Below are 25,179 nucleotides of genomic sequence, written 5' to 3' on the forward strand. Positions count from 1 at the left end.
TTGTTCCTACTTTGTCAATTCACTGATTTTAAGTTTGGTCTACTAAAACCAGCTGTCACCACACAAGCTTTCTCTCAGCCCTAACAGCTCTCCTACAAGCTGACAGCCGGCCCTGAACTGAAAAATTACTTGAGTATATTTATGCTTCAGGCTAAAGAATCCTAGAAGACTGGACTTTAGACTGAAGCACATCTATCTCCCAGAACCATCGTTTCCACCACCAGCCAGCGAACACTTACCACACTCTTGATGAGTTCATCCTTGCCATCGTGCTTCTGCACCTTCAGCAGGTGGTAACAGAAATCCAGGATGTCAAATCTCCTCTGCTGCCCTAGCAGAGTGATGATCATACAACCAGCCCAGTGCAGCCCATCCCCAAAGCACTGCCTGCAAATAACAAGGCCACCTTAAGGGACACGGCAGTTGTTTTGCGCTAACCAAGCCCGCAACACTCGTCTCGCTAACGGCGAGAAACTGATTCAGCTTTCAGAGCCGCCGCAAGTGGATGGTCTTGCACATCACGGAGCAGCTCGACTGAAGGACTTCAACTCAACAGAACAGTGAGGATTCTTGAAAAGCACAATCCTTCATGCTTGCACAATGAGTTCCAATTTAATAAGAGGGATTTCTAATGTGCCACAATGGCTGGAGAGCAGCCTCAGGTAACAGCTGAGAGTAACTCACTCGACGGTGAACTCGTGGGCGCCCACGGGGATGCAGTACACGAACTGCATGGCGCTCCAGAGCCGGTGGAACTCCACACACTCGTCCACGTGCATCACGCCGTTGCTGGGCAGGGGCCCGCGCCAGATGAGGTCATCCAGGAAGCTGCGAACACGGGTCAGGATAACCTCGAACATGGACAAGCCGCAGCACAGCCTCTCCTTGGTCAGCAGGTCTCCTTCCCTGGCGATGGCGATTTGCTGGACGGAGGAGGAAATGGGTCGTTACAGCACGAATCACAGTTTTATAAGTTTAACATTTTTTGTTCGTTTTTCCTCTAATTTAGCCAAGACGAAAACATTTAAATTACCATTGTGGTAAAGATCTAGCCATGTTGAAGCACAGGGGCAATACCGATGCCTGTATTAATACTAAGACTGTATTTGCAGAACCAAATCAGCCCAAAAACTTAGATGAATGTGAAAAACATAAGGCCAAAATAAGATTTGAAACATACCCAATATCTGAAGCTGGGAGTGTATTTTAAAAACATTTTCTTTTATACCAGTAAAGCTCAGAACTGCCACTTTTTAATTAACACAGCTTAAAGGCTATTAGTCCTGTACCACACAGTAAAGAATGTGATTTACTCTTCTGATAAACTCATCTCTCCGAGTTGCTCCACAGTGCCTAACAACATGCCAAAGATTACTGACTGGAAAAAAGTGTCAGATCACTCAATAATGCCCCAGTATTGCAGGTACTGGAGCATCCCAGTCACAGATAGATAAAGACATATGCTGTGCTTGAACAAGTGAAGTCAGAGCAATAACCTGTACTCTAAACAAATACTTTCACTGATCAAAAAGCTTAAGAGCTAAGAAAAGATGTCTCTAACTGCAACACCCTGGTCAACAGAGCCTTTTGAAAGCCGTGATAAAAGGAAAGAGACTCTAACTGCAGGAAACACTACATACAAATACTAAGGCCACCGAGGCAAAACCAACATTTTGTACCCTGACAAGTGAGAGCGACTCGTGTCAGGTATTCTGTATTTAACATTAAAAGGGCCAACAAATTTAATATGCAAACTATGATTTTTTTTTTTTTTACTTTAAAGAAAAATGCAGAAATGCTTCAATATGAACTCCAACCTACCTGTGGGGTTCCCAAACGTTCTATCAGCGGAACAAGATGCAACGCTGTGTATTTTGTTTCCAGACGTTTCATCTTGGCATCCAGGCGTTCACCCTCTATAAAAAGAAAAAGAAGTCCGTAAAAGCAACAAACACTGTCCTTACTGCACCGTCAGCAAGGGGAACCAACAATATATAAAATACTACATATACATTTATACCTGTATAATTACAATTATTCTTAGCTCCCACATCAACATGCTGCATTTTATGTATACAAGGACAAACATTTTTTTAATACAGTAGGTAGGTCTGAAAACAGAAGCTTTTTTCCTTTACAGAATAAGAGAATTTAATTTACTGAGGCTTTATAGGCCAGTGGCTGTTAATATCGGTTGCGATTAATGCAGGCCGCAGGCGTGAGTCACCTTTCACATGGACCCTGGGAAGGATGTTCTGGAACGGAGCAGCATGCAGCAGGTCACACACTTCTTCCTGAGACTGAGAAGAGAGGAAAGGAAGTGAGGAGCCTGTGCAGGAAACTGGCACTCCTCCACCACAGAGCTGGGACAGTTCACAGAGTAACATGTCCAGCAATGCAATGGACTGTCCACAGCAAGGGAGCTCTCCAGAACCACGATTGCAAGTTTCAAGTCTGCTAATCATTTTTAAACTGGCAGCGGTGTAAGAATACAATTTCTAAACCAGTACACCACTGTGGTGACAATACTGTGTGTCATAGGTGGTGTCATCCTTTGGATGAAAGGCAAACCTTAGCCACTAAAGATTCTGTGGCACTGTTTATAAGTAGGAGTTAATCTCTCCAGGCTAAATTCCACAATCGGGCCTCTCCAAAAGTCCTATTTAATTCATATGGTGATGTTTTTCCCCCACTCTGCCCGTTCAGCTTTGTAACGGTGCCGCTGATGTCTCCCCTGGAGGATGCTGAAGTGATCCCCTTCCTATCCAGAAAGCACTTCGGGATTCTCCGTGATGAAAAGTACTATACAAATGCAAGGAAGTGCTGTAAAGAAAGAATGGAATGAAACTATAGAGTAGATGATGCATAACCTTATCCCAGTATAATACGATTGCTTTCAGATCTGCTGTCGCAAATTGCCCTCAATGAAACACACCACTTCAAGAGCCAGACCTCAATTAGTTTCTACCCTAAGTGAAAACGCAATCTGTCATCAAATTGACAAAGAAAAGCCTGAGGCTGAACTCCTTTCCTGATAACAGAGAACAGGAAATAGAGACCCTATTTCACCATAATTACGATAAGGAACCGACAGGAATAGTTGTGCAATCCCTTACCAACAGAAGATGGCACTGATGCACTTCAAATTAAAATGTTTCCAGAAGAAGTGTCACAAAGCAATTCCAACTGGTTACTTGGCAGAACCTGTTCATTTACTGCTGCAAAAAAATATTTAAACTACGTTCACTAAATCTGAACATAAATACTGTTGATTCCAGAGCACATTTCAGAGAACCCCTTAATTTACCTTCTCCACATCTTAATCCTTACAGTTTTCTAGTGCTGTCTCCCCTTCTAGAGAATTAAATAGTACTGCAAAGGACACAGGTTTTCACATCAGTCAAAAACAAAGTTAAAACCAATTTACTGATCCTTAAGGTATAAGGAGGAGAAACACGGGAAGTGTTTCTGCAGAAAGGTGGGAAACGAAAGTGCAGCTCTGCTTCTTAAGATGAGTAGTCAGCACACTTCCTTTGAAGCCAAAACCAGAGTCAGATGAACTTGTCTTGCTTTTATAGTGTGAGATAAAATTGAGAAGATGCAGTGTGAGATGTCAAGGAGACAGGATTTTCTCTTTTGTTTTTCCCAGAAGTTAGGCAAGCACATTAGAGAGGAGGACAGCCAACCTAAGCTCCTCAGCTCGGACTGTTACAAGGACATGTGCCCTGTGAGGTTGTTCTTGGCACTGCTTGCAGTGGTCATAGTGGAGAATGACGCACTGTCCAGGTGGACACAGCTCATTTCCCGCCTGTGATCAGTCGGCTGGCTGAGTCACGAGGAACAAGGCAAACCACCATGTACAATGAGTCACTGGTCACTGGGAAAGACGTCAAAGAGGGTTTTACAACTAAAACCAAATCAGAAAAGCAGGACAATGTTTCATGCATTTCTCTCTCAACCTGGGCAGCTCTGTCCTAAAAAACAGCTCTAAAAATGAATTCTATTTGTAACCTTCATTTCTTGTTTCAAGTTTTCCCAGATGTTAATCACCCACTTACACATGAGGCCCGCGCTTCCGAAGGATTACACTGTATGTATTACCTTTATAATGAAAACTCATAAAACTGTCAAGTTATCAATAAATTAAAATCAACCCATGATTTCGTAACTCATTCAGGTGCATTAATCGGAGGGAGGTGAGAATAGCTAACACCTCTTTAAAATTACAAACTTTCAGGGAGGATTCTGACATAATCCTCTGAATAGTGCTCAGTCATAAACCCACAGCCAGTCTCTTCACAGCACAGGCTCCTCAGCTAAGCACTGAACTGAGCAGGATTACTACTGCAGGAGCACAGGGAGAGTTAAACTAACCTGTCTCGCGCTGGTCTAATCCCAACTCACATTCCCTATTAGTGGGTGAGCAACTCGGCGCTTAGTGAATTCTGCTTCACCATAGGAAGACCCATTCAAACATATATATCCTAACAACCTTGTATATGTACAGTTACATACTCGATATGTACACTCAAATGTACAGAAAAGTATGAGAGAAGGTATCCTTCAATATTACAGATGCCCTATATAATCTTGGACGTAGAGAGTTTTTTTTATAGATTATGCAATCACTATGCCAGAATATTTTAGATCAGGATTCTTTAAATTCTAACACTTTCAATGTCATTTTTTGCATCAAGTCTAAGAGAGAAACAAATATACAAACACCTTCGAATCTGGATTCAGGGTGACTGTGATGGCATGTTTTTTATTCAGACCAGATCCCAATCTAAAAAGATTGGAGGATGTTTCGATGCTACCCGACAGCTGTTGTACTAAACAGTGATCATTTTCAACAAACACGTTGTCTTATTTATACACCTTCCAAAATAACTCCCTGTATTTAAAGCTGTAAAGGTTTTTATGCCAAAGAAAAGAGACAAATAAGCAAATGGAAAAATTACCAGATATGTTTATAACAGATTAGCGGAAGAATAGGTCATGATAAACAAAGGAGAGCTATTTAATTAAAATCGGGCATTCAGCTGAATTGGCCATAGCCTAATACATGTTATATTCCTTATAAAACAATTCCCCAAATTGACGAAGAGCAAAACTACAGAAATTGTAGTGACTGCAGAGTAATCTCCCAATAATGTGAATGTGAAACGACTCCGTATAATGTTAATTCCACATGCAACTTAGTATAGCCAAAATCTATCGCTATATCTCTGGAAGACAAGAGGAAACCCAAGAAAATGCAGGGCTGTATGCAGAAGGCACTCCAACCTCACATCTTACACAGCACTACCCACCCTCAAGGCAGTCAGGACTATAGGGTCCTTAATCCATCATTTGCTGTTAATCAGGTAGGAAAGCTTGTCTGGGCCTTTTCACCTCATTAGGTCTCCCTGTGAGCTCGTACATTACAGGGCTGTGCAGAAGCACTGAAAAAGTGGGGAGACACTGGGTTTGGTGGAGCACAGAATGGGTCCGGTAAGGCAGAGGCATAAATCCTGAAACCTGATTTACAAGAGGGTCTTAAAAACATAATTGAGGCACAGAGCATCAAGGACAACACCACAGGAAACTGAAATCAGAGCAATCTTACAAACCAGAGGGAAAAAAAAAACAAGAGTGTGTGATTAATTACACAATTTTCAGGCTGGAGCTTTTGTGTAAAACTGTCATAAAAAAGGCAATAAACTGGCGCTAATTCAACAGCCCCAGCTATAAAAATGAAAATGCTGCAAAAGAAAAAGAGATGGGTGTGTTGCCCTGGCAACCAGCATTTGGCAGGCATGACTGCCTGGATGATAAAATAACAATGCGCCCTTGTCGGGGAGCAGGTGAGCTGTTCAGGAGGAAGGCCCGGGCAATGCGGCATTTATATGCCAAGAAACACGCCAGGGCCAAGGAAAAATGTCAACATAACCCAACGTGGTCACTAGAGTTGACAATCAAAGAAAAACAAAACGTGTGAACAGGTCTGTTGTAACACAAATACTGAATGTGTGCTCGATTTCATATGGTATTTATATACTAATGGGCACTAAAAATAAAAGATTAGGTGCATTTTAAAGTTGTTGCAACATATTAAGAATGTTAAATTCTTACTACACAATCTCTTCACCTTGAGGACTACTGTAAATATGGTAATATAGATGGAAATCTATAATTCATATAATATATTTGGGGGGGAATGCATCATTTACATTTATAATATATTTTAACACAATAGGTACAGTATGAGTGCTGCTTAATTTTCAGTATATTACCAAAAATAATTAGATGTGCGTCTGAAGATTTTTCATTCCAAGTCAGCTCTTCACCTAACTCAACTCATTACTGGCTCAATAGGACCAATGAAAACACCTTCTCCCTATTCAGCTTTTCAAGTGTTGGTGCTTTGAACAGAGACATCCCGGACCAGAAATGCCCACAAAACCAGCACATATAGTGGTCACCATTACTGGATCCAAACTGCTGTGGATTTCAGGACTGAAGGTGAGGAAAAATCAAATTTCACCTCCATGTGAACCAGTGATGCAGTTAGTCATGGGAGAATATTAGAAGAGGTTTCTGGGGGGGGATGGTTTCAGAGCACAGTTCCCATTTGGAAGAAGAGCAACAAAGAAGCTGTACCAGGCTCTGTTCGATGAGGAGACAGAAGAGGACAGCGTTGCCCACTTCTCGGAGGTTCTGGAAACACACAGTCTTCAGCTCAGCATACTCCACTATGTCTTTCAGCTGGTGATGGAAGAACTCCAGGATGCCTGGGAAAGAACAGGAGAGGAGGGTGACCAGAAAGCAGATACACAGACTCTTTAGCCTTATGAGTGCTTGAGTTAATCATAAGTACTTAGCAGTTCTCAGTAACAAAAAAAGTAACTTGATTGCTAAGGTCCAGGGTTTTTAACTAATTTTCTAACCTGTATTTCAGTCCTTCATTCCCAATGCAGCCTCTTCAAAATCCACTTATCACCACCCAACTGTGGCACCTATCATCTCAATGAGTCAATCAATTACTACAATTTACAGACATGAGGTAGGGGTTGTTAGCAAGTGATGTCTATGGCTATTGAGTAACTCAAGGGGTTACTTCATCCAGTGGCATCACAAACAATTCAGCAATAAAATTCTCATCTGGAACAACGTAATATAATCCTGTTTTGCTTTGCCCGAAAAGACAAAAACTAACAAAATCAGAAAACGAGTGCGGTTACAAGTTGCAGGAGTGTATAAAAACTGAAAAAAATAGGATGAGTGCTTCTCAGGAAAACAGACTAATCTCACTTAAAGTTCAGTGAAAGATGTGTTACATTAGGCTGTTAAATTTAATCAATGCAACCATTATCAGTGGGTTTACTCATTCATCTTTCAAGGACTGACACTTCTTTCATTCTACATAGAACTGACAATAGCTGACAATTTCATTTAGCCTTTTATGTTAAATCAGAATTTTTTTCGCTTTAATCCAAAATTCACCCTAACATGCTCCCCTGCCGTTATCTTTCGTATAGTGTACTTGTCCACCTTGGATTTTACATTCAGGTGGCACTGTGGTGCAATGGTTAACATTGCTGCAGTCACAGGATGCAATGTAATGACTGCTAAATATCTAACTCCACAAACTTGTCAGTTAGAATAGAGATAGCAGCAACTTTATTTTACTAATTTTAAATAAAATGACAATACACAGAAAGCAGAAAATACCACCAGCATCTTCTCATGATTTTTTGATTTCTCAAGGTATGTGACAGCATGTTTTAGAAAAAATAGCCAGTTGTATTAAAACCCAACACTTGGAGGTAGGAAACGAATCCAAATAGCAGAGATCAACAGCAATACAGATAGGCTAAACTCACAAATGTGTGCAATGAGCTGTAGCTGCAGCAGCCCAGCCCCACAGAACAGAAACTACTTTCAATTTGAGCAGTTATCAGAGAAGTACCTTAGAGGGATCTCTGAGACTCGCAGTGCGACTTGCTATTCACATCCAGTCTCAGAAAAAGATCTGTCACTAAGACCGCAGTCATTCAAGCGTTCAAAGCAATTACAAGAAAAATTTTAACACCATTCTTGCCTTCTGACCAAAATACTTTCAGGCTCAGCTGATCCATTTTATAATATGCACATACTGTTGACAGAACCTTTCTTCTCTCCCCCCTTCCCACTTATCAGGAGCGCCTGCAATCAGGGGAGTAATGTGCTTGCATGCCTGTCACTCTACAGAGCTGCAATCCAGTTAACAAGAGCCACACTCCAAAGCGAAGTGCACATGACATACACAGGCAGTATTTGGTTACTAAAGATCCTCAGCCTTTAATAGAGATGGAACAGTCAAGTAGGTTGTTAATAGCGTATGGAAATAACAGCTGCCACCGAACCTACACACAAGCCTGAGAGGCCTGGGCTTGTAGAGAAAACTACATGTTTCATTTAAAAATGAAGCACCTGGGACTCCAGAGGAGCCCAATAGAGGTGCTGGGCCCAGGCACAGGATGAATGCTCTAATCCACATCATGAGCTCAAGTTTGGACCACACCGCTGGCCAAAAAACCCCCATGTAGCGATCTGAAATTTACACACTGCATTTCATTTCTTCATCTTGCTTTTATTACTTTGCAATAACAAAGTAATTTGTTCAGCTTTTTATTTAAAAGCGGCTGTGACTGTGATTCCACACACAGCAGTGGACTTTGCTCATGTGCCAATAGGCTGGTCCGAGTCCTGAGCAGTGCAGTCCTTGACAGCAGTGGACGTTACTTGTTTTCCCTCTACAGGTACCGGCTTGTAGCTGTGAGCCAAATGATCAGTAGTTTGTGACTTTAAATTCAGAGAATAAAAAGGCCAGTTACAGATTTAGAAAATGAAAACAAATTGGTATAGTCGAACAAGTTATGTTTTTAGGTTCCATTACAATGAGCCTTAATAATTAATGAAATGAGAAGGGATCTAGTGAGAAAATCTAAAAGATGTGTGTGAATGAATCCTCAATTATTGTTAATTCCTATTGTAGATACTGCAATTGTGCATCAATATTTTAAATATTTTATTGCTGCACTCCACGGTCTAAAGTTTTCATTTTCCATTTTAAAATCTTACTTTTAAAAGTATAAAGGTGAATGTGCAGTTGCTGACTGATGAAAAAGAACCTGGCAGTCAATTTGCAGTCACCAGGCTGTGCAAATGTCCAGACATGGGCTGTGTGCCAAAGCCTGTTTTCTACTCCTGCTACAAAAGCTGTGACGTCAGAACAATGCTATATTAAGCTCAAACCATAGAAGCCGGTAATGATTTTATAAAAACAGTTTGATAGCTTACTTGTGCCGTTTGCTAATGCACTAAATTTGCAAAGAATGGAAACATGGATGAGCATAGTAACAAAGAAATATAAGATGGCGCAGTATGATTTAAAAATGTACCTACAAAAGCATGTGAAACAGATTGGAAAGTCTCTCCTTTAAAACATCTAAGCTTTTTGTTAGAAATTAACAATTGTAGTTAAGATGTACATCAGGTTAAGAGGGACCTTTGCTGGCTCTCCATGGCATTGCCTTGGGTCTCCCCCTTTAATAGATGTGAAAACGTTTTCATGGACACACACACACACACACACACACACACACACACACACACACACCCTTTTCCAAATGTATGAAAGACAACCTTGTCGAACAGATTAGGAGTAGCAACCACCTTTGGGCAAATACTCGACATCAGGTAGAGATCTTGCTGATAATCCAGATTCCCACTCAGCCCTGTGTTGCCACCCACCTCACACACACCATACAGAGCAGTTGGTAGATGCAATGCAGCCACATGTAACAGAAGTTTTTTTTAAAGTTCGCAGCCAGAAGGAAAATCCGTTTAAGTCAGAACACTGAAAAAAAAGGAGTGATAACTACTATGGTGAAGAAGCAGTAGAGAAGCTATGAATGAACGTGTGGCGCTACACATCAATGCCATTGACCTCCCGGCTGCACGCAGCAGACCTGGCTCCCTACAGTGTGCGCCGACACTGCCCGGCGTGGTGCGAACACCGACTGACCTGGGGAGCCATACTCGTGGCGTGGGAGGCGGCAGATCTTAGGCATGACTTCCATCAGGGTCTTCACGTACTGCAGGATGGTTCCCTGTAGCTGTGAGGGAGAGAAGAGCAACTGGTAAACGGACATGGTTCAATTTCAATCGTGTGGAATCGCTGCTTCAGAGCACAGCAAACACACTGGTTTTGTCTGCTGCTGCACTAAATACGAGCTGTGAGCGTCCTGATACTTCGTTCAAGAGCCATGATTAAGGCAACTGAGATATTTCCCCCGAAACTGTAGATTCTGTCAGACTGAGTACTTATATAAAGATATGAGTAACAAGGTTTACGTATCTAAACTTAACATTCACACACATGGCTCTTTGACCAGAGATCATTATAGAATTATGTAATCACAAAACAAGGACAATCATTTTCATGTTGACTTTTCTGTGAAACCCAAAGGTTGCTGCATTCAATAAAATTTCAGTTTTACAGCAAATCGTAAGAATTGAACAGCCCCAGAGGACACAAAATTGCCATTGTCAAATTCTTCAAAAAGTAATATAAACACAAAGAATAAAGACTGATACTAGAGCTATATCAGTATATAGTGTGACTACAAGCTAAGACGGTATCTGTACTTCACACTATACGATGAAAATGTTACAGGGACACTACAATAATGAAAACATAAAAAATTTGATTTTTAGAGGAAATTAAAACTTTTATACATTTAAAATTTAAATCTACCATGATGCGTCAAATCAAGTTCTTTGATTAATTCTTTCTTTGAATTCATTACTAAAAAACAGATTTCTTTGAGGTCTTTCTTTTAAATGTCAAGTGTTTCAGATATTTTCTAAGGCTTCTCCAGCAGCATTATAACTGGAGCCAAAGAAGCAAGTGGCAAAAGGATTAAACTGACATCACACAGTACAGCAGTACTTCAAACTAATGTTCTGCTTCATCTGCTACTGCAGGTACTCACACTAAACCAAGAGCTGGACATTTCTCTTTAGTAGGATGCAGCTATAACGGCAAATCAATGGGCTCTAAATTCAAGATTTTTCCTCAGCAACACCCACATTTCTGGCTGACAAAAGAAAGGTGTTGACAGTTATTTCCACTTACAAGACTCTTGACCACCTTCAGCAGCTCCTCCATCACCACGGCAATACCTTGGTAACCCAGGAGCCTGCAGATAGCCTTGAAATGAGGAGGCCCCACAAAGTTCCTGTAGAATCCAAAGATACTGCTGTATGCCAGATTCAGCGCCTGTGCAAAATAAAAAAAAAAGTGTTCATCCAACGCGTTTATATAAAGCACTTGGCCTTGGTAAACACCAAACTTTATTTAATCCCAAAAGGAGGCAATAGCATTTCTTCATAAAGAGTACACTCAAGAGTTTTTAGAAAAAACACAATCTTCTCTTTCAGCAATTTGTAGTGATTTGCAGCTCAAGAAAACTCTTTTCATCAAGCAACACAACAAATTAACATTTATATACTGTAATAGCTACTATATACCATTTGACTTTCCAAATAACTAATTTGGAACCTATCAGTTTCATAGCACATCTTAAGCATAGCAGGTTAATATCATAATCGTATTATGTCTATCCCAGTCTCTGGGGGTAACAAGTTCCATGTACTGGGGTATCATCCATCATAGCCTTTTCACACAGGGACACTGGGTGACAGTTTGTGAAATACATTAAACAAGCACCAAACAATATTATATTTAAACTCAAACTTGTACTCGGACTCCCTTTATATATCACAAAGACCCACATAAAGCTCTGATAACATTCAGTGGCAAAAACACACAATTCAGAAAACCTGAAAGGGGGGCAAAGTCTTTTTTATGGAACTGTACCTTAGTTAGCCCTTCTTAAACTCTGTGATCTAGCAAATGTCACAAAGCTGTGCGATTTAAAGAAGCATAAATACATTTTGTTGTGACAAGATAGTCTGCTTACTATGTATTGCCATGCTTTTCTACAACATTTACAGTAGTTGTAGCATTTGCTACAACTTCTTTCTTCAAGTAATATTTCTCCACTCTGCTCCTTTGTTTAATTTTTACCACAGTAATTCTTGTTTCTTTGGTTTTGGTTACATACTTTGTATTTGCTTTAATTTTTTTAAGCTTTATGGTCAAAAGCTACAGTACCTCTGTTCAGTACAAAGGTAAAGCTGTTTGTGTCTACAGGGACATCTGCAATGGTGGTACTACCTGACATTATCCACATTAATAAAGGTTGTTTTAGGTCAACTTTCTGATGACAAATGTACAGGGTACTGCAGCCATTTGAAACTTTTTTCCACAAAAGTGCACTCACACATAGAGGACGTGCACAAGTCATTGTTAAGAGACAGTAATGGATATTTATCTAGGTACAACAATAAACTGGATTTCCCAATTAGATGAAAACATTTAAAACGCATAACCAGAATTGAAGTCATTGCATTAGTGGCAATAGAATTTCTTTGCAAAATCGCAGACCAGCAACGTTTCTGGTCATGAAACAGACACTGTGAAACTCAAATCTTTCCTTTAAAGCCGAGTGAAATGAGACCTATTCAGAAAGGAGAGTTTGTAAAGATGACAAGAGCAAAAAAAAAAAACCGGTCCCTTTATCCTCAGGATCCCAACCATCCCAACTACAAATTGTTCTTCCCCCTGTGCTCTGGCAAAGCAGTACCACACTGTTAAAAGCACGGACCACTAGACTCAAGAACAGCTGCTACCCTACTGCAGTGTGCATCCTCAACAGCTAACTGCAATGCCTCAGAATCGATGCCCCACAACATCTTCATTGTTCCTGCTGTGACTATTTCTTATGTTTGTAATGCACTGCCTGCACTGCGTGGTGCTGCCTGTTGTACTGTGCATGTCCCGGGAGATCAGGGCGAATAAGAATTCCAGTGTTCATGGACATAAGGAACAAACTCCTCCACAACCACTCTGCGGGCTCAGGCTCATGGAGGAGGACACTTGTCTGCCTGTGCTCGTCACAGCTGAAGAGAAGGGGCTGCGAGCGCCTGGTTTTCATGCTCTCGGCGGGCCGGGTCCTTCACCGTGCGAGACAGACGGGCTCGTACCGTAGAACAAAAGCAAGCGGGAGCGCTCTCGGCCGTCTCCGCGAGCTCCCGCCAGCGCCGCCGCTTCTCCTTTATTGCTGGCCTTTCATCTTTGCCGAGCAACGAGGCAGGACGCCACAGGAGCTTGCAGGCGCTGCTGCTCCCGAAGGCAGATGCTACAGAGCGACAGAGCGACGGAGCGCCGCGACACGAGGGGACAAAAGACCGTTCAGGCTGCCAGCCCCCCTTTCAGGCACTGGAAAGGTGGGAGCAAAGACGACAGGCGGGATCCCTCTCTAACAGAGGCACCGAGTGGGGAAGTGACTGGCAGCTGCTGGCCGTGAAGAAAAATCAACTCAGCAAATGAACTCCTTGAAAGCAGCAGTAGGCAGCATCAGGACGACCTCTCTGCTGAAGACGCTCGGCTTCTTGTGTTAACCAGCTTGCCTCCTTTCCCCTCTGTGACAGCACGTAAGTCTACACGCTTTACAATTCCCTCCGGGCATGATTTTAACTACAGATGCAGGTCTCTTCAGTAAAACTTAGAAAACCGGCAGAAGCCCACACTGTCAGCCAGACTCGCTGAGAGGAGAAAATGCTGTAAATACACACCTTGTATCAGACGGCTCACTGTTAAAAAGCAAATGTAAAATCGGGGGGAAAAAAAGTCTTTATAAGACTGGATTTTTTTTAATGAATATGGTTCTTTTTGGCTGCTTTGAAGGATTTCCTTCAAAATAATTAAGCTAAAAGGGGGCTTAGGGACAAGAAAATTTTTGAACAAAAAACAGTTTTCGTCTAGTTGAAAAATGGAGCGTAGCTCCTTTCCGACTCCAACTCGTTCATTACAAGGGTTACTGTTTCCTGCTGTAAAACATCTCCAGTTATTCAGAACCTTCTTTTAAAATACATTTTAAGATTTAAATAATGGAAAATACATTCTAAACAGCTTGAAAGCCATTTTAACACACCATATTGATAGTCTTAAGCTTTTTTTTTTGTTTACACTTAAATCAGGGAATTTGGATCTGAAAAATAACAGATTGCACCAAAACAAAAACCTAAAAATCTAAATGATAGAATGGCTGAATTTCAATTGAATATAAAATAAACTGTAAAAAAAGTGACATTAGTGACACAGTTTAATATAAATGACATTTTAAAGGCATTTTTAGTACTGAGTGTTAGAGCTATGGAAAACTAGTAACTAGATTACATGAATTACAGGAATATGACTAATTATCCAGAAAAATAATTTTAAGAACTAAAGAAAACTCTACAAATGTCTGATTGATTAGTATTTTAATCACCCATATTAATGTAGTATATTAATAAGCAATATCATAAGTAAATTCTGAAATCAAACAACTGGCTGCTCCAGGTATATACATAATACTCCTATTTGCATAATATACATAAAAGCTGAAACTCACCTCTTGACAGGACAAAGCACAAGGCTAAAGCTACATTGGAGTGGCTTACGAATCCAAAAGCAAATGTATTTAAATAGCCTAATCAAAGTCCTGACCTGGGTCCCACTGAGACTCTGTGGAAAGAGTTTAACACTGTTCTCACAAGTGATCACCAAGGAACCTGAGAGAGCTGGAGCAACTCTGCCAAGAAGAATGAGCTAAAACTGCACCAAGATGGAGTACAAAGTTGGTAAAACCCAATGCAAAAAGACTTGCTGCTGTAATTGCGGTCAAATATTGATTGCACAGGTCTGAATACTTATGCAATAATTTTCCTTTAGGGCTTTCACTTTTAGTTTTTGCTGGCTTGTATTTGAACTTACCAAGACTTCTGTTGGAGCGGTCAATTTTTTAGTAAAACAAGTTTAAAAATGTGCATTCCTCCCCCTTTAATTTTTCAAAATGCAACACCATGGGGAGGGTCTGAATACATTAAGGCACTGTAGAACACTAGTTTTTACATGAAAATGTTACCTAATACAGTCATAAATTAAAGTGCAAGAATGTCAACTGTCGTTCAAGTAGAAACAGTTTTAAACAAATAGCTAATACTGGCTCCTGGAAAGGAAATCTCACACGATAAAAAGCACAAAAATTCCACTAGTCTGCAAATGAAAGCGACTCTCCTATCAACAGACTGCCACCTAAATTTCCCCACCACCAAATGTTAACACTCTTGAGGAGGTTTGAGAAATTAGCAGTGTTGACAATGAAAGAGGTCAAGTGAGAAAACCTGAACTCTTCAAAATTGAGGTCAGGTTTCTGAGCATAAATCCTCTGGAACAGACAATGATCCTGGAGAGTTCTTGTGACTGACCTTGCTGTTAGTACGGGAGAGGGGTTCGCATTCCTCCAAGAACGGTAAAGGACACGCGAGTGCAAAGTGATCTCCATCAGCGTGTAGGTGGTTTAAAAAGCCTTGCATCCCCCTTTTGTTTCAGTTCCTGTCCTCAGCAAAGGGCTCCCCGCAGCTGCAAGGTCTGGAAAGTTCAGGAATCCCTGGCCAACACATCCCCACCCCACTAACTAGTTGGTGGCACTTGGTGAAATGATTTATACAGCCTTATGTGTGGATTTCAATGTCCTGTTAGGAAACCATTTTATCATTGAACTGAAAGTCTTTCACTGAGCATGTGATGCATCTTTACATAAAACATCTCTCAGCATGCTGCAGTATTATTGTAGAATGGACAGAAAGGTACAATCAGTCCATATCATTATGTTTTTCCTAAAACGCTTCTGTGACACAAGAAGCAAGAGAAAGAACTGACATACTGGACAAAAAATGAGTGATTTGTGAAAGGATTTAAAAATTAGATTAAATCAATGCCACATCAAAACATGGCAGCATTTATGGTAAAAGAAATGGTGCAGACAATGCTGCAGCCTTGACAAATTGCAGGTAGCCTGCAAATGGAAAACCAGGCTTTTACAGAGTTGAAAAGGCTCTTGGAGTAATGAGTGGGGAACCTACAGGAGTTGAAGGCACCTCAAAGACAACAGGTATTCACTGTGACAGGAAAGAGAACAATCACCTACAGCTGCACTCAGGATAAAAGGAACACGAACAAAGGGCGCTACAGATCAATGTTAGGCCTATTTCAGGCACAGCATTTTTTTATCAGGGTTTAAATTGTTTACAATGAATTAAAATAATTTTAAGTTTCTCTGCATTAAAAAAAAAACCTTGATGACATTATGTCCAACAAATGCCTCTCACACAGATGGTTTACCAGACTGCCACTAAGAGGTATTTAGCTATTAACAGATTTAAATTCCTTTTCATTCAGATAACCTGCCTGCTCTCATCTTTCCAAAAGGGTTATGTCAATAACAGAGCTGTTGAAATGCCCTTTATGAAAGAACCTTAAATAGTGTAACAAGCAATAATATTTCAAACAAGGTGTTATACACACTTATTGTTGGTGTTATATACAGACACAACTGGGGGGGGGACATTAGTTTAAAATCAAACCTTTAGGCAAACCCCTTTCTTGCTTCCAGTCCTAATGCTTATTGTTATTTACAGAAAATGGGTAAAAGCACTGAATCCCTTGGCAACGGAAGACTTTTTTAAACTTAACCTTCAAGACCTACGCTGACAAAGCAGGGAAAGATGGGAATCGCAATTCAAAACATCACATCCACCTCGGCCACAGTGACCTGGCCAGCCTTCCCAAGCTGCATAGACAGCTTCTACAGCGTCATGTACCACCCCAACTGGAACAGCCTCCTTACGGGCTACTCCAAAAAGAACTTCCTGAAGGAGGACCGAGTCCCGGCTGGCCAGACCTCCACGAGCTTGGGCAACCTGAGCCCGCAGACCACCTACATCCTGTGTGTGACCTGCCAGTCCGCCAACCCCTCCAGCGACCAGTGCCGGATCTTCAACACGCTGGGGCAGGACAGCACGGCGGCGGGCAGTGGGAGGAAGGAGCTGGCCATGGGGATCTGGCTGGCCAGCAGCATCCTCCTGCTCATCATCGCCGGCATCCTCCTGTACGGCTGCCTGCACACCTGGTGTCGCAAGCGTCAGGACCACCCCGAACGGAGCTGTGCCCACCCAGGCCTGCCCCAGCCTGCCGATGAGGCTGAGGAAGACCAGTCCAGGCTGCATGGCCGCAACGGTGATGATGCTCAGCTGGCTACCATCATAGAAAACCCTTTCGCTTCAGCAGGGCCCCCTGCGATCAGCGGCCAAGATCACGAGCTGGTGCCCCTGGCGAGCCAAGGCACAGATATCCCATCGCAAAGGCCGTGAATATCTAGTTCTGTCCAAAGCCGGCTTATTTCCTCCTCGCCTCAGCTGCTACTCTGTCTCTTCAACCAACAATGGAGAGAAACAAACCTTCTTCTGTGTGCGACTATTTGTAGGTGTCTTGCTGTCTGGTGTTACTAAATATTCGAATGCCATCGCACCAACTACCTGCCTTCATGCCAATGGAAGAATATGTCGTTTTAAAAAAAAGTGCAGTGGTCAAAAATGATCTTTTGAAAAGTTGAAAAAAGTTTATCTGCATCCATGGAAAACGCTTTTCTTTTATTAGGTCCTTGAAAACATCGGGTCTGGAAAATCCCTATCTTCAAACAAAAGACTTTGTCTTCTTCCTCACTGTTTGCAAAATGTGTGGTTGTGCTTCTGTATCGCAGAACGTGCTTAACATTCTTAACTGTGCCAACTTGTTTTGTCAAGTGTCCCATTACAAACATTTTGGGGAACTGAACTGTTTTATTTGGCAATTTGAAAAAATGTTTCATTACAGAGTGTGGCTTTTTGTTCAGACTAAACCTGACTTCAAAATGCCTTTTACTTTCTCAGGAATCTGGCTTATTGTATGATACAATCTGTAATTACAGGAAAAAAATCACTGAAATGTTCACAAGCTTTAATAGTAACAATACAAAGAATACCTATTTAGGAATTCAGGCCTAATATTATTAACTATACACATTAAGCCTGTGTTCACTTAGACAAACAACAAATATAACAAAGCAAAACTCAAGGTCTTAAAAACTACACTTGACCAGTATCTCAATCAATGGAAACACACATTAATTTTAATAACTAGTGTGGCAAAACACATTAATGGTCTTTTGGTTTTCTTTTTCTTTGTGAAGAAATCCTCTTTCTAGCCTTTCTGGAAGGGGGGGGGGGGGGGGGGTAGGTAATTAACCCAATTCCACAAGCTGTCAAATGTTCTGGAATTTTTCTGCAATAATTGAAGCCACACTTGCCGTATTTGAAAGCCTATCCTGTGAGATGTAATGCTAAAAGCTTGCAAGTTTGCTTTTATACATATTAAACGATCATTCAATGAAAAATGCTACCTGTTCATTTCTGGGGAATTTTTGGCCCTGAAAAAAGCCAAACAAATCTGCTTACAAACTTATTTGGGAATAAGAAATGTTTTCAACATCTGCCCTTGATTCTTTCAAGTGTGTACAGTAGTTTAATATTTTCTCAGACACATTTGCGGTTGCCAATTAATCACAAAGAAGTATGCCCAAAGAAACCAAGTCAATAAAACAAGAGCTTTCAATACTGCTGTCTGACCGACTCACGAGGTGGCCCGAGACAGCCATCGTACAAAGCTGTTCCACAGAAGAGGGAGTGGGATGTCAGATGTTAGCAGTCAGTAGCTTTCTGTCACTTGAATAGAATAACAAGCAGCCCCTGGCAAGGTCTGTTCAGCCTCGTCAACCCTACACCACCCTAATAACTGACAACCACTGGGCTGCCAATTTGAAGTTTAACAATACAAAAGCCAAATGATATTATGATGCAATTCTATATGAAACACAATTGTGCTTTTTTTTGAAGCATCAGGAAAATAAAGAATCCAGAAACGTCCTTTCTATTTTACTCTTCTTACTATCCTATTCCTTGCTAAACGGTAGTGCAAATGAATGATGGAAAGTATTTCAGGATATGTGCAGTACCTGTCCGTGATTGCTACAAATCAAGTTACCGATCAATATTTTAAAATAATGCAGTCTCTTCAAGAGGAGACAGTTTTTGATAACTGGAAATGAAAGTATGATGGCTCTATAAAATCCTGTTTCAGAAAGAACACTTAAAGCAAAGGAGGAAAAAAAAACACTGCACTGTTAAGACGCCTGAAAACACTTAACGCACTGCATTTTCCAACCCTGAAGAACTGAAACCAAAATGAGTCAGTATGGCAGTCAATGTCACACTTGCAGCAATTCATGTAAAAGAATGAAAAAAGTGATCCGAAAAGGTCTTTCCTTCCCTGACATCAGGGTGAAGCCTAAGGGTAGGGCTTGGGGTTTTAGGTTAGGAGTTACGTTAGGGCTAAGGCTAAGATTAGCATTATTTTAAGCATCAGAGGGGCTCCAGTAAGTTCCAACAGTACTTTGAAATTATTTTAAGACCTTTCTGGGGGAACTTAAAAACTACTCCATGAAGTTCAAAGAAGCTGTCAAAAAATGTCTGATGCTGTTACATCCTCATGTTTTCTGTACCTTGGCAACAAATCATAACCTTTCAAAACTAAAACATAAGGCATGTATAGCTTTCATGCTGATATTCACTCAAAAACCCCTCTCATTTCATTTTTTAGTTTCTTTTAATGAGTTGGTGTCTCATTAATTGGCGTTTTTCCCCCAATACTTCTAAATCATCGGTGACCGTTTATGGAGACTTCAAAAAGAGCTAGTGCACTTGACAGGGAAACTATTCTCTGAGGTGGACAGACTTACATGACAGGTAATTCATTAATCATGGGTGACTGGGGCCTCAGGACACAGCTGTCCCAAATTCTGCAGTCACCCTTCAAGACCATACCAACAGCAGTACGGACAAGTGCTTAACACATAAGATCAAATACGACATGGCAGACGTTAAGATGCCTTTACACAAAGCCCAACATACACAAAAACTGCCTCTGAGCAAAAGCCTTCACATCACATTCATAATTTTAAGGTCCCAGTAGTTAACAGTTCTGAAAATGCATTCAAAACAGTCCCTCAGATTGAAACACCAACATTAAAATTCATTACTTTTTTTCCTCCCCCACTTTTTCATTTTTTTTACTCTCACACCAAGACAGACAAAAATAGAGGGCTCCGACACACACTGGGCACTTAACAAGCCAATCTGTACTCTGTGCACGTACAACACCATGAAGATAATACAATGTGCAGAGAAAAAGATCTTTTTTCCCTCCCTGCCATATTTCCACAGCTGCTCGTTAACCCGTTTATCTAATCAATGCCAGCTAAAGAGATAAATGCCACGAACATCACCAATATGTCACAGTTTTAAACTGAATTAAACTAATCAAAAATGAATTTGAAAACAAGAGTTAGAACCACAGAGAACAGAATGTTATACGCGCACCCCTTTCATAAGCAGAACTGACGTGGATTTCACCCTTATCCTATACTATTATTTAACAAACCGATAATCCTAGAGATCACATTTAAGAAATGGTGAATTTAGTGTTTGGCCTTCACACTTTTCTCAGAGGTCGAGGCTACCTTTGAGGGCCACCTGTGATGAGCACGCGACTTCACAAGCAAGCACTGATGAGCCACTGACCTTTGAGCCATACAAGTACTGTGGCTGCGCATTGGGTGGTTTGTCCCTCTGGAACTCCTGGGAGAAGGGCAGAACAGTGCGCACATACCTGCGGAAAAACACAGCAATTCCAATATCTGAAACACCACCCTGGAAGCATGACAACGATGCAAACCTCATGCTTACATTCTGGTTTGAAAAGCTGAAAACAAGGGCTTTGGTCAAAAATCAAAAGGTAAGCCAAGGCATTTGTTTAGAAATGAACAACTTCTTTAGAAGATCAAGCTTACCGCAGTGAGAGTGAGCTCTGTCTTGCCAAGAGGAACTTTGAAGTTCACTCACACAGCTGTGCAAATCTGAAACCCCTAGGTCTTCATGGCTTTGCAAGTGAAGCACTTCAATTATTCTTTTAAATCACTTTGTTTTGGATAACAGAAAAATATTATTATAGTAAGCAGGGATTGAGGCGATCTGCAGAAACCAAGGAGACACTGAAATTCTAATATGAGCATTTCCCCCCCACCCCCCCCCACAAAAATCCGAAAGGATTAAAATCTCGGTTAGTACAACATCCACATAAGAGCACACCTGGGCTGCAAAGATTTATGGCCACAGCAGCAGAGTGCTGTTCCAACAGCAAGAGAACAGTGCACTCTTCTCAGAGAGAGGGGATAACCAGGGCGAGGAAAGAGCTCACTGGCTCTAAGAGATGCAAGGCTGATAGATCAGGACTGCGGTGACCACATGGTTGACATCACCCTATAACAACACTTTCAAACACAGATAGAGAGGCAGATCCATCATGGGACCAATCCTCCAGCCTGAGCCACAAGATGGCTGCAAAACCAGGATACATTTATCTTGAGAAGCACATATCCTCTGTAAATGTCAATCACTGCCTGAATCAGTACTTTGGCCAAGTATTTGTTCACATTTAAATCAACAAATCCTGCAGAAGGAAAATCATTTTAAATGTTTTGTATTTGGACCCTCATTTCTCTTCTCAACGTATGAAGAAGTTGCTTTATTATTTATAATTATAAAAAATATATATAATGGCATTTATTAATATATACTGCATGTAACATTATATTTAATATTACTTTTCAATTACTGCAAGTAATGCAGCCCAGCTGGAAAGGATGCAGTCTGAGCAAAAGGTGGCTCCATTTTGAAAATGGTCAGGGAAATTGCAATCACAAGCAATATCTAACTTTTTGTTTTTCATAGAAACAGAAAATAATGAAATTGTCCAAGTAATAACACATTTAGGAACAAGTAACAGGTTTATTCCATGCTGAAAAGAGAAGAGAGAAAACAATGTTTCGGCTGTGAAGCCTTCTTCAGGTGTCAAACACAATTAGTGTCCCGATATGACCAAAAATGTGCCTATTTGGAGTATGAACTGGCCTTCATGAATGTGGAGAAGTACAGGCTAACTTACCTGTTGGTGGATCCATTGTAGCAGTAGTTGGGAAGGAAATCATAGTTGAGCTCCCAGAAGACATGAAGGGTGATTCTGCCGTAAGGCGCAGACACGTTGTGGTTGGCCTCTCTGAACATGGCATCCAGGCTGTCCAGAGTCAGGAACTTACTGAGCAACTTGTGCGTCATCCGATTGATTTCCAGCAGCCCATCCAGCTCCTGAAAAAGTGTATCAATCACTGGTCAACTTTCACCATGCGCTATACAACTCTCAGATCCAGATCAGACCACCTGCTTAATTTAGAAATGAGTGTCACTACAACACTGCCATTTTCTATTGAACAAAAATGGTCATGTTGATGCGAACCAGGATGTTCTTAAGAAGCAGTATTAAATGAGGCCCCTGAATACAAAAGACTAACGCTCTGACCAGAAACCCACCTTGCAATCAATTACCATCAATCATTAAACGGCAGTAAAAAAATACTCAATGACTATAATATTACACACATTCACCATGGGGTTTTTATTTTTTGTTCTTAAGTCTGATTTATTACTCTTACAAATGCTCCAAGCAGGACCTTCATGTGATTCAACGCTAAATCACAGCAGGGAAGGCCTGTGTGTTTAATCACAAAATGCCAGCGATTCCTAGAGAAGGAACAGAACCTTGTAGAGCCCGTTATAATTCATCACGTGCACAACAGACAGGCCTACCATGATAGAGGTGAGATCCTCGCTCTCGAAGCGGCTGATGGCCAGCTCAAGGGACTTGTACATGGCGGCAGAGACGCGCTGAGTGATCAGGCGGTTCAGGTCTATGGATCTGCCCAGGAGCTGGATTGATCACACGAGGTAAAAAAAAGAAAGAAAAGAAAACGTGTTTTACTTTTTGGTTTGAAATCCTGGCATTGCCACCCCCACCCCCCCGCCCACCATACATACAACAGAATCTTATGATTACAGACTGACTCCAACATCCTTCAGTATTTTGACAAATCTTGTCCTTAAACACACTTACAAAGACAGCAGAGGTGTCCAAGAAAAAAGAAAAAAGAAACGCGCAAAATAAAATATCTATGCAAAGGAAGTTCTGCACCTAAGAGTGTTGGGTCTCACATGCTGATTAGGCTTAGCGTGAAGTTTAAAACCTATTTCATTACATATGGCTAAACACATACAATACATCTGCATAACTTTAGACAATAACTGACTAAGGTTCTATAGGTTTAGGATAATGTAGCTTTAAAACTGTGTGCGTGTGACAGATTTCACTTGACAAACATTACAGAGAAAGTTGTTCCACCCGAGGAGTCACAGAACTCTCTGCGGGCCTTAGAGTAATAAGAAATTTTATGGAATCACATCAGTTTGAAGAAGTAAAACAAGATGAAAAGCAGAACACTGCAGCAGAGCTGTCTGACCGTCTGATATCTCAGTGAAGAGGCCTCCAGCTCTGTACGCTTTCATAAACTCAGCAGGGTCTCTCCATTTCTCTCCTTTTGGCACCTGCTAGGTACTGAGCATTTCCATTTTTTATACAAGCCTGAATAATAAACGCAGTCCACAGAGTCAGCACAACACACACTGACAACTACTGGATCATCCTCCTACAGCTACATATTCCGAGGTGTTCAAGGTCAGTTATATATCTGGAAAGCGGCAGGATCAAGTCCTTAGAGTCCGACCACAGCTCAGAGCAGAGCAGAGGCCGATTTGCTGCCCACACTCTACTGCAACAGCAACAAAGCGACTGCCCAACTATGAACAGCGTGGGTCACACCGGGCGAGACTGAAACAATACCCATGTACAGAATTCTACAACATTACAAGTCAGCGAAGCAAGAGGTTTCCTTACCTGAACGTGCTTCTGCTTCAGCAAGGTCTCGTATCTGTTGGAAGCTGGCCAGGGGATGTTAGCTCCTTGATTCTTGCACTCTGCTCGCAGGCGTTTGTCTAAGAGCAGGCTGTCAACAGAAGTCAGTGGAGATGCATGTTATGAAAACTAATGGACATCAGAGGAGCTAAAAAAAATGAATAAATTGTTCACCTTTAAACCTATACAAAAAGGGAATAATCAAACAAAGGCAACAGACTCTACAAAGCTGAAGAGGATGTACTACCTGGTCCAAACTCCTTAATGAGAGTAGAAATATATGAAACTTAACATATGTCAGCATATGATGCTAATGGTGTTGTTTCTACTCTTCATATCAATTGAAGGTTGATAAATACCCATTTTCATTGTCAAATATAGAAATACTTATTTTGCCAAACTAATGCAGTAAGATTGCTGTTTTTTTTTTAATTGCAGCAATGGTAGTTTTATCTGCTGGAGTAAACCTGCAAATTCCTTATACATCTATATGCAAGGCATATGTACAACTGTTTTCATGAGGATGGAATTGTTTTCTTATGCAATGTAATGGGAGGCAGAGAATTTCACAATGAAAGAGGAGTAAAAATCCAATTTCTTACTCTCTACCTGTTTCCTCATGTTGATCTCTAGTGTAACACCTATTATATTTACAGATATCAGAAAGCACCTTTCCCAGTGCATTTTACTTACCTTCCAGCCAGAATCTTGTAGTAGGCAAATATCTGGTCCGCAAGCTTATAAACAAATTGGTCAAAACACAGGTTTACCTAACAAAAAAAAACATATCCCTTAGTGACACAGACTATCGTTTCTTTATAATCCTTTGTTACAATATTTTTCTTCAGCTGAACTCCTTCTAGAAAGCCCCTTCAAAATTGTATTAAAAACAGAAAACATTACAATAAGGAATACATAAATCCCTGAATAAAGTTAGTTTGGTGACATTGTGACATGTGGGTCATGTCCTTTCTAAGAAAATATGTGGGAAATAATTGCTCCAGATCCCGCTGTTGTGTCTTTGAACTGTGTCCTAACAAGTTACTGTGCACTGGTACAGATTTTGCCTTTGCCTCTTCTGCACCCAAACTCCATTCTCCCACCTGCAGAGCCTGATTACTTTCCTCCTTTACTCCTCAGTGGCTGAATGAAGTAGCCCCAGAAATCCAAACTGCTCAGTCCCCCTAATTAACTAGTGCAACAAGCTAATTATCAAGTCAATAACTACATACAGCGAGCACCATATA

At 41.0% G+C, this 25,179-nt stretch overlaps 2 protein-coding genes across 2 annotated transcripts in view; one reads left to right on the forward strand and one right to left on the reverse strand.

Annotated features, from left to right (window-relative positions):
* cyfip1 (cytoplasmic FMR1 interacting protein 1) overlaps window positions 1-25,179 on the reverse strand; it is a 63,936-nt gene that overhangs the window by 2,843 nt on the left and 35,914 nt on the right. The window contains exons 19-30 of the mRNA XM_088913032.1: window positions 24,626-24,702; window positions 23,915-24,023; window positions 22,774-22,893; window positions 22,076-22,275; window positions 20,653-20,740; window positions 11,165-11,308; window positions 10,052-10,142; window positions 6,643-6,773; window positions 2,228-2,300; window positions 1,822-1,916; window positions 685-923; window positions 240-387 (exon numbers count right to left, since the gene is read on the reverse strand). Of these exons, the coding sequence (XP_088769158.1) occupies window positions 240-387; window positions 685-923; window positions 1,822-1,916; window positions 2,228-2,300; window positions 6,643-6,773; window positions 10,052-10,142; window positions 11,165-11,308; window positions 20,653-20,740; window positions 22,076-22,275; window positions 22,774-22,893; window positions 23,915-24,023; window positions 24,626-24,702 (1,515 nt within the window). The remainder of the gene's footprint in view (window positions 1-239; window positions 388-684; window positions 924-1,821; window positions 1,917-2,227; window positions 2,301-6,642; window positions 6,774-10,051; window positions 10,143-11,164; window positions 11,309-20,652; window positions 20,741-22,075; window positions 22,276-22,773; window positions 22,894-23,914; window positions 24,024-24,625; window positions 24,703-25,179) is intronic.
* On the forward strand, window positions 13,056-18,410 carry fndc9 (fibronectin type III domain containing 9). Its single transcript, XM_088913035.1, has 2 exons — window positions 13,056-13,587; window positions 16,618-18,410. The coding sequence occupies exon 2, from the start codon at window positions 16,705-16,707 to the stop codon at window positions 17,347-17,349; it is 645 nt and encodes a 214-aa protein (XP_088769161.1). The 5' UTR covers window positions 13,056-13,587; window positions 16,618-16,704; the 3' UTR covers window positions 17,350-18,410.

Source organism: Atractosteus spatula, chromosome 4 (genome assembly GCF_055471065.1).
Source record: "Atractosteus spatula isolate fAtrSpa1 chromosome 4, fAtrSpa1.hap1, whole genome shotgun sequence".
In the NCBI taxonomy this organism is placed as follows: domain Eukaryota; kingdom Metazoa; phylum Chordata; class Actinopteri; order Semionotiformes; family Lepisosteidae; genus Atractosteus; species Atractosteus spatula.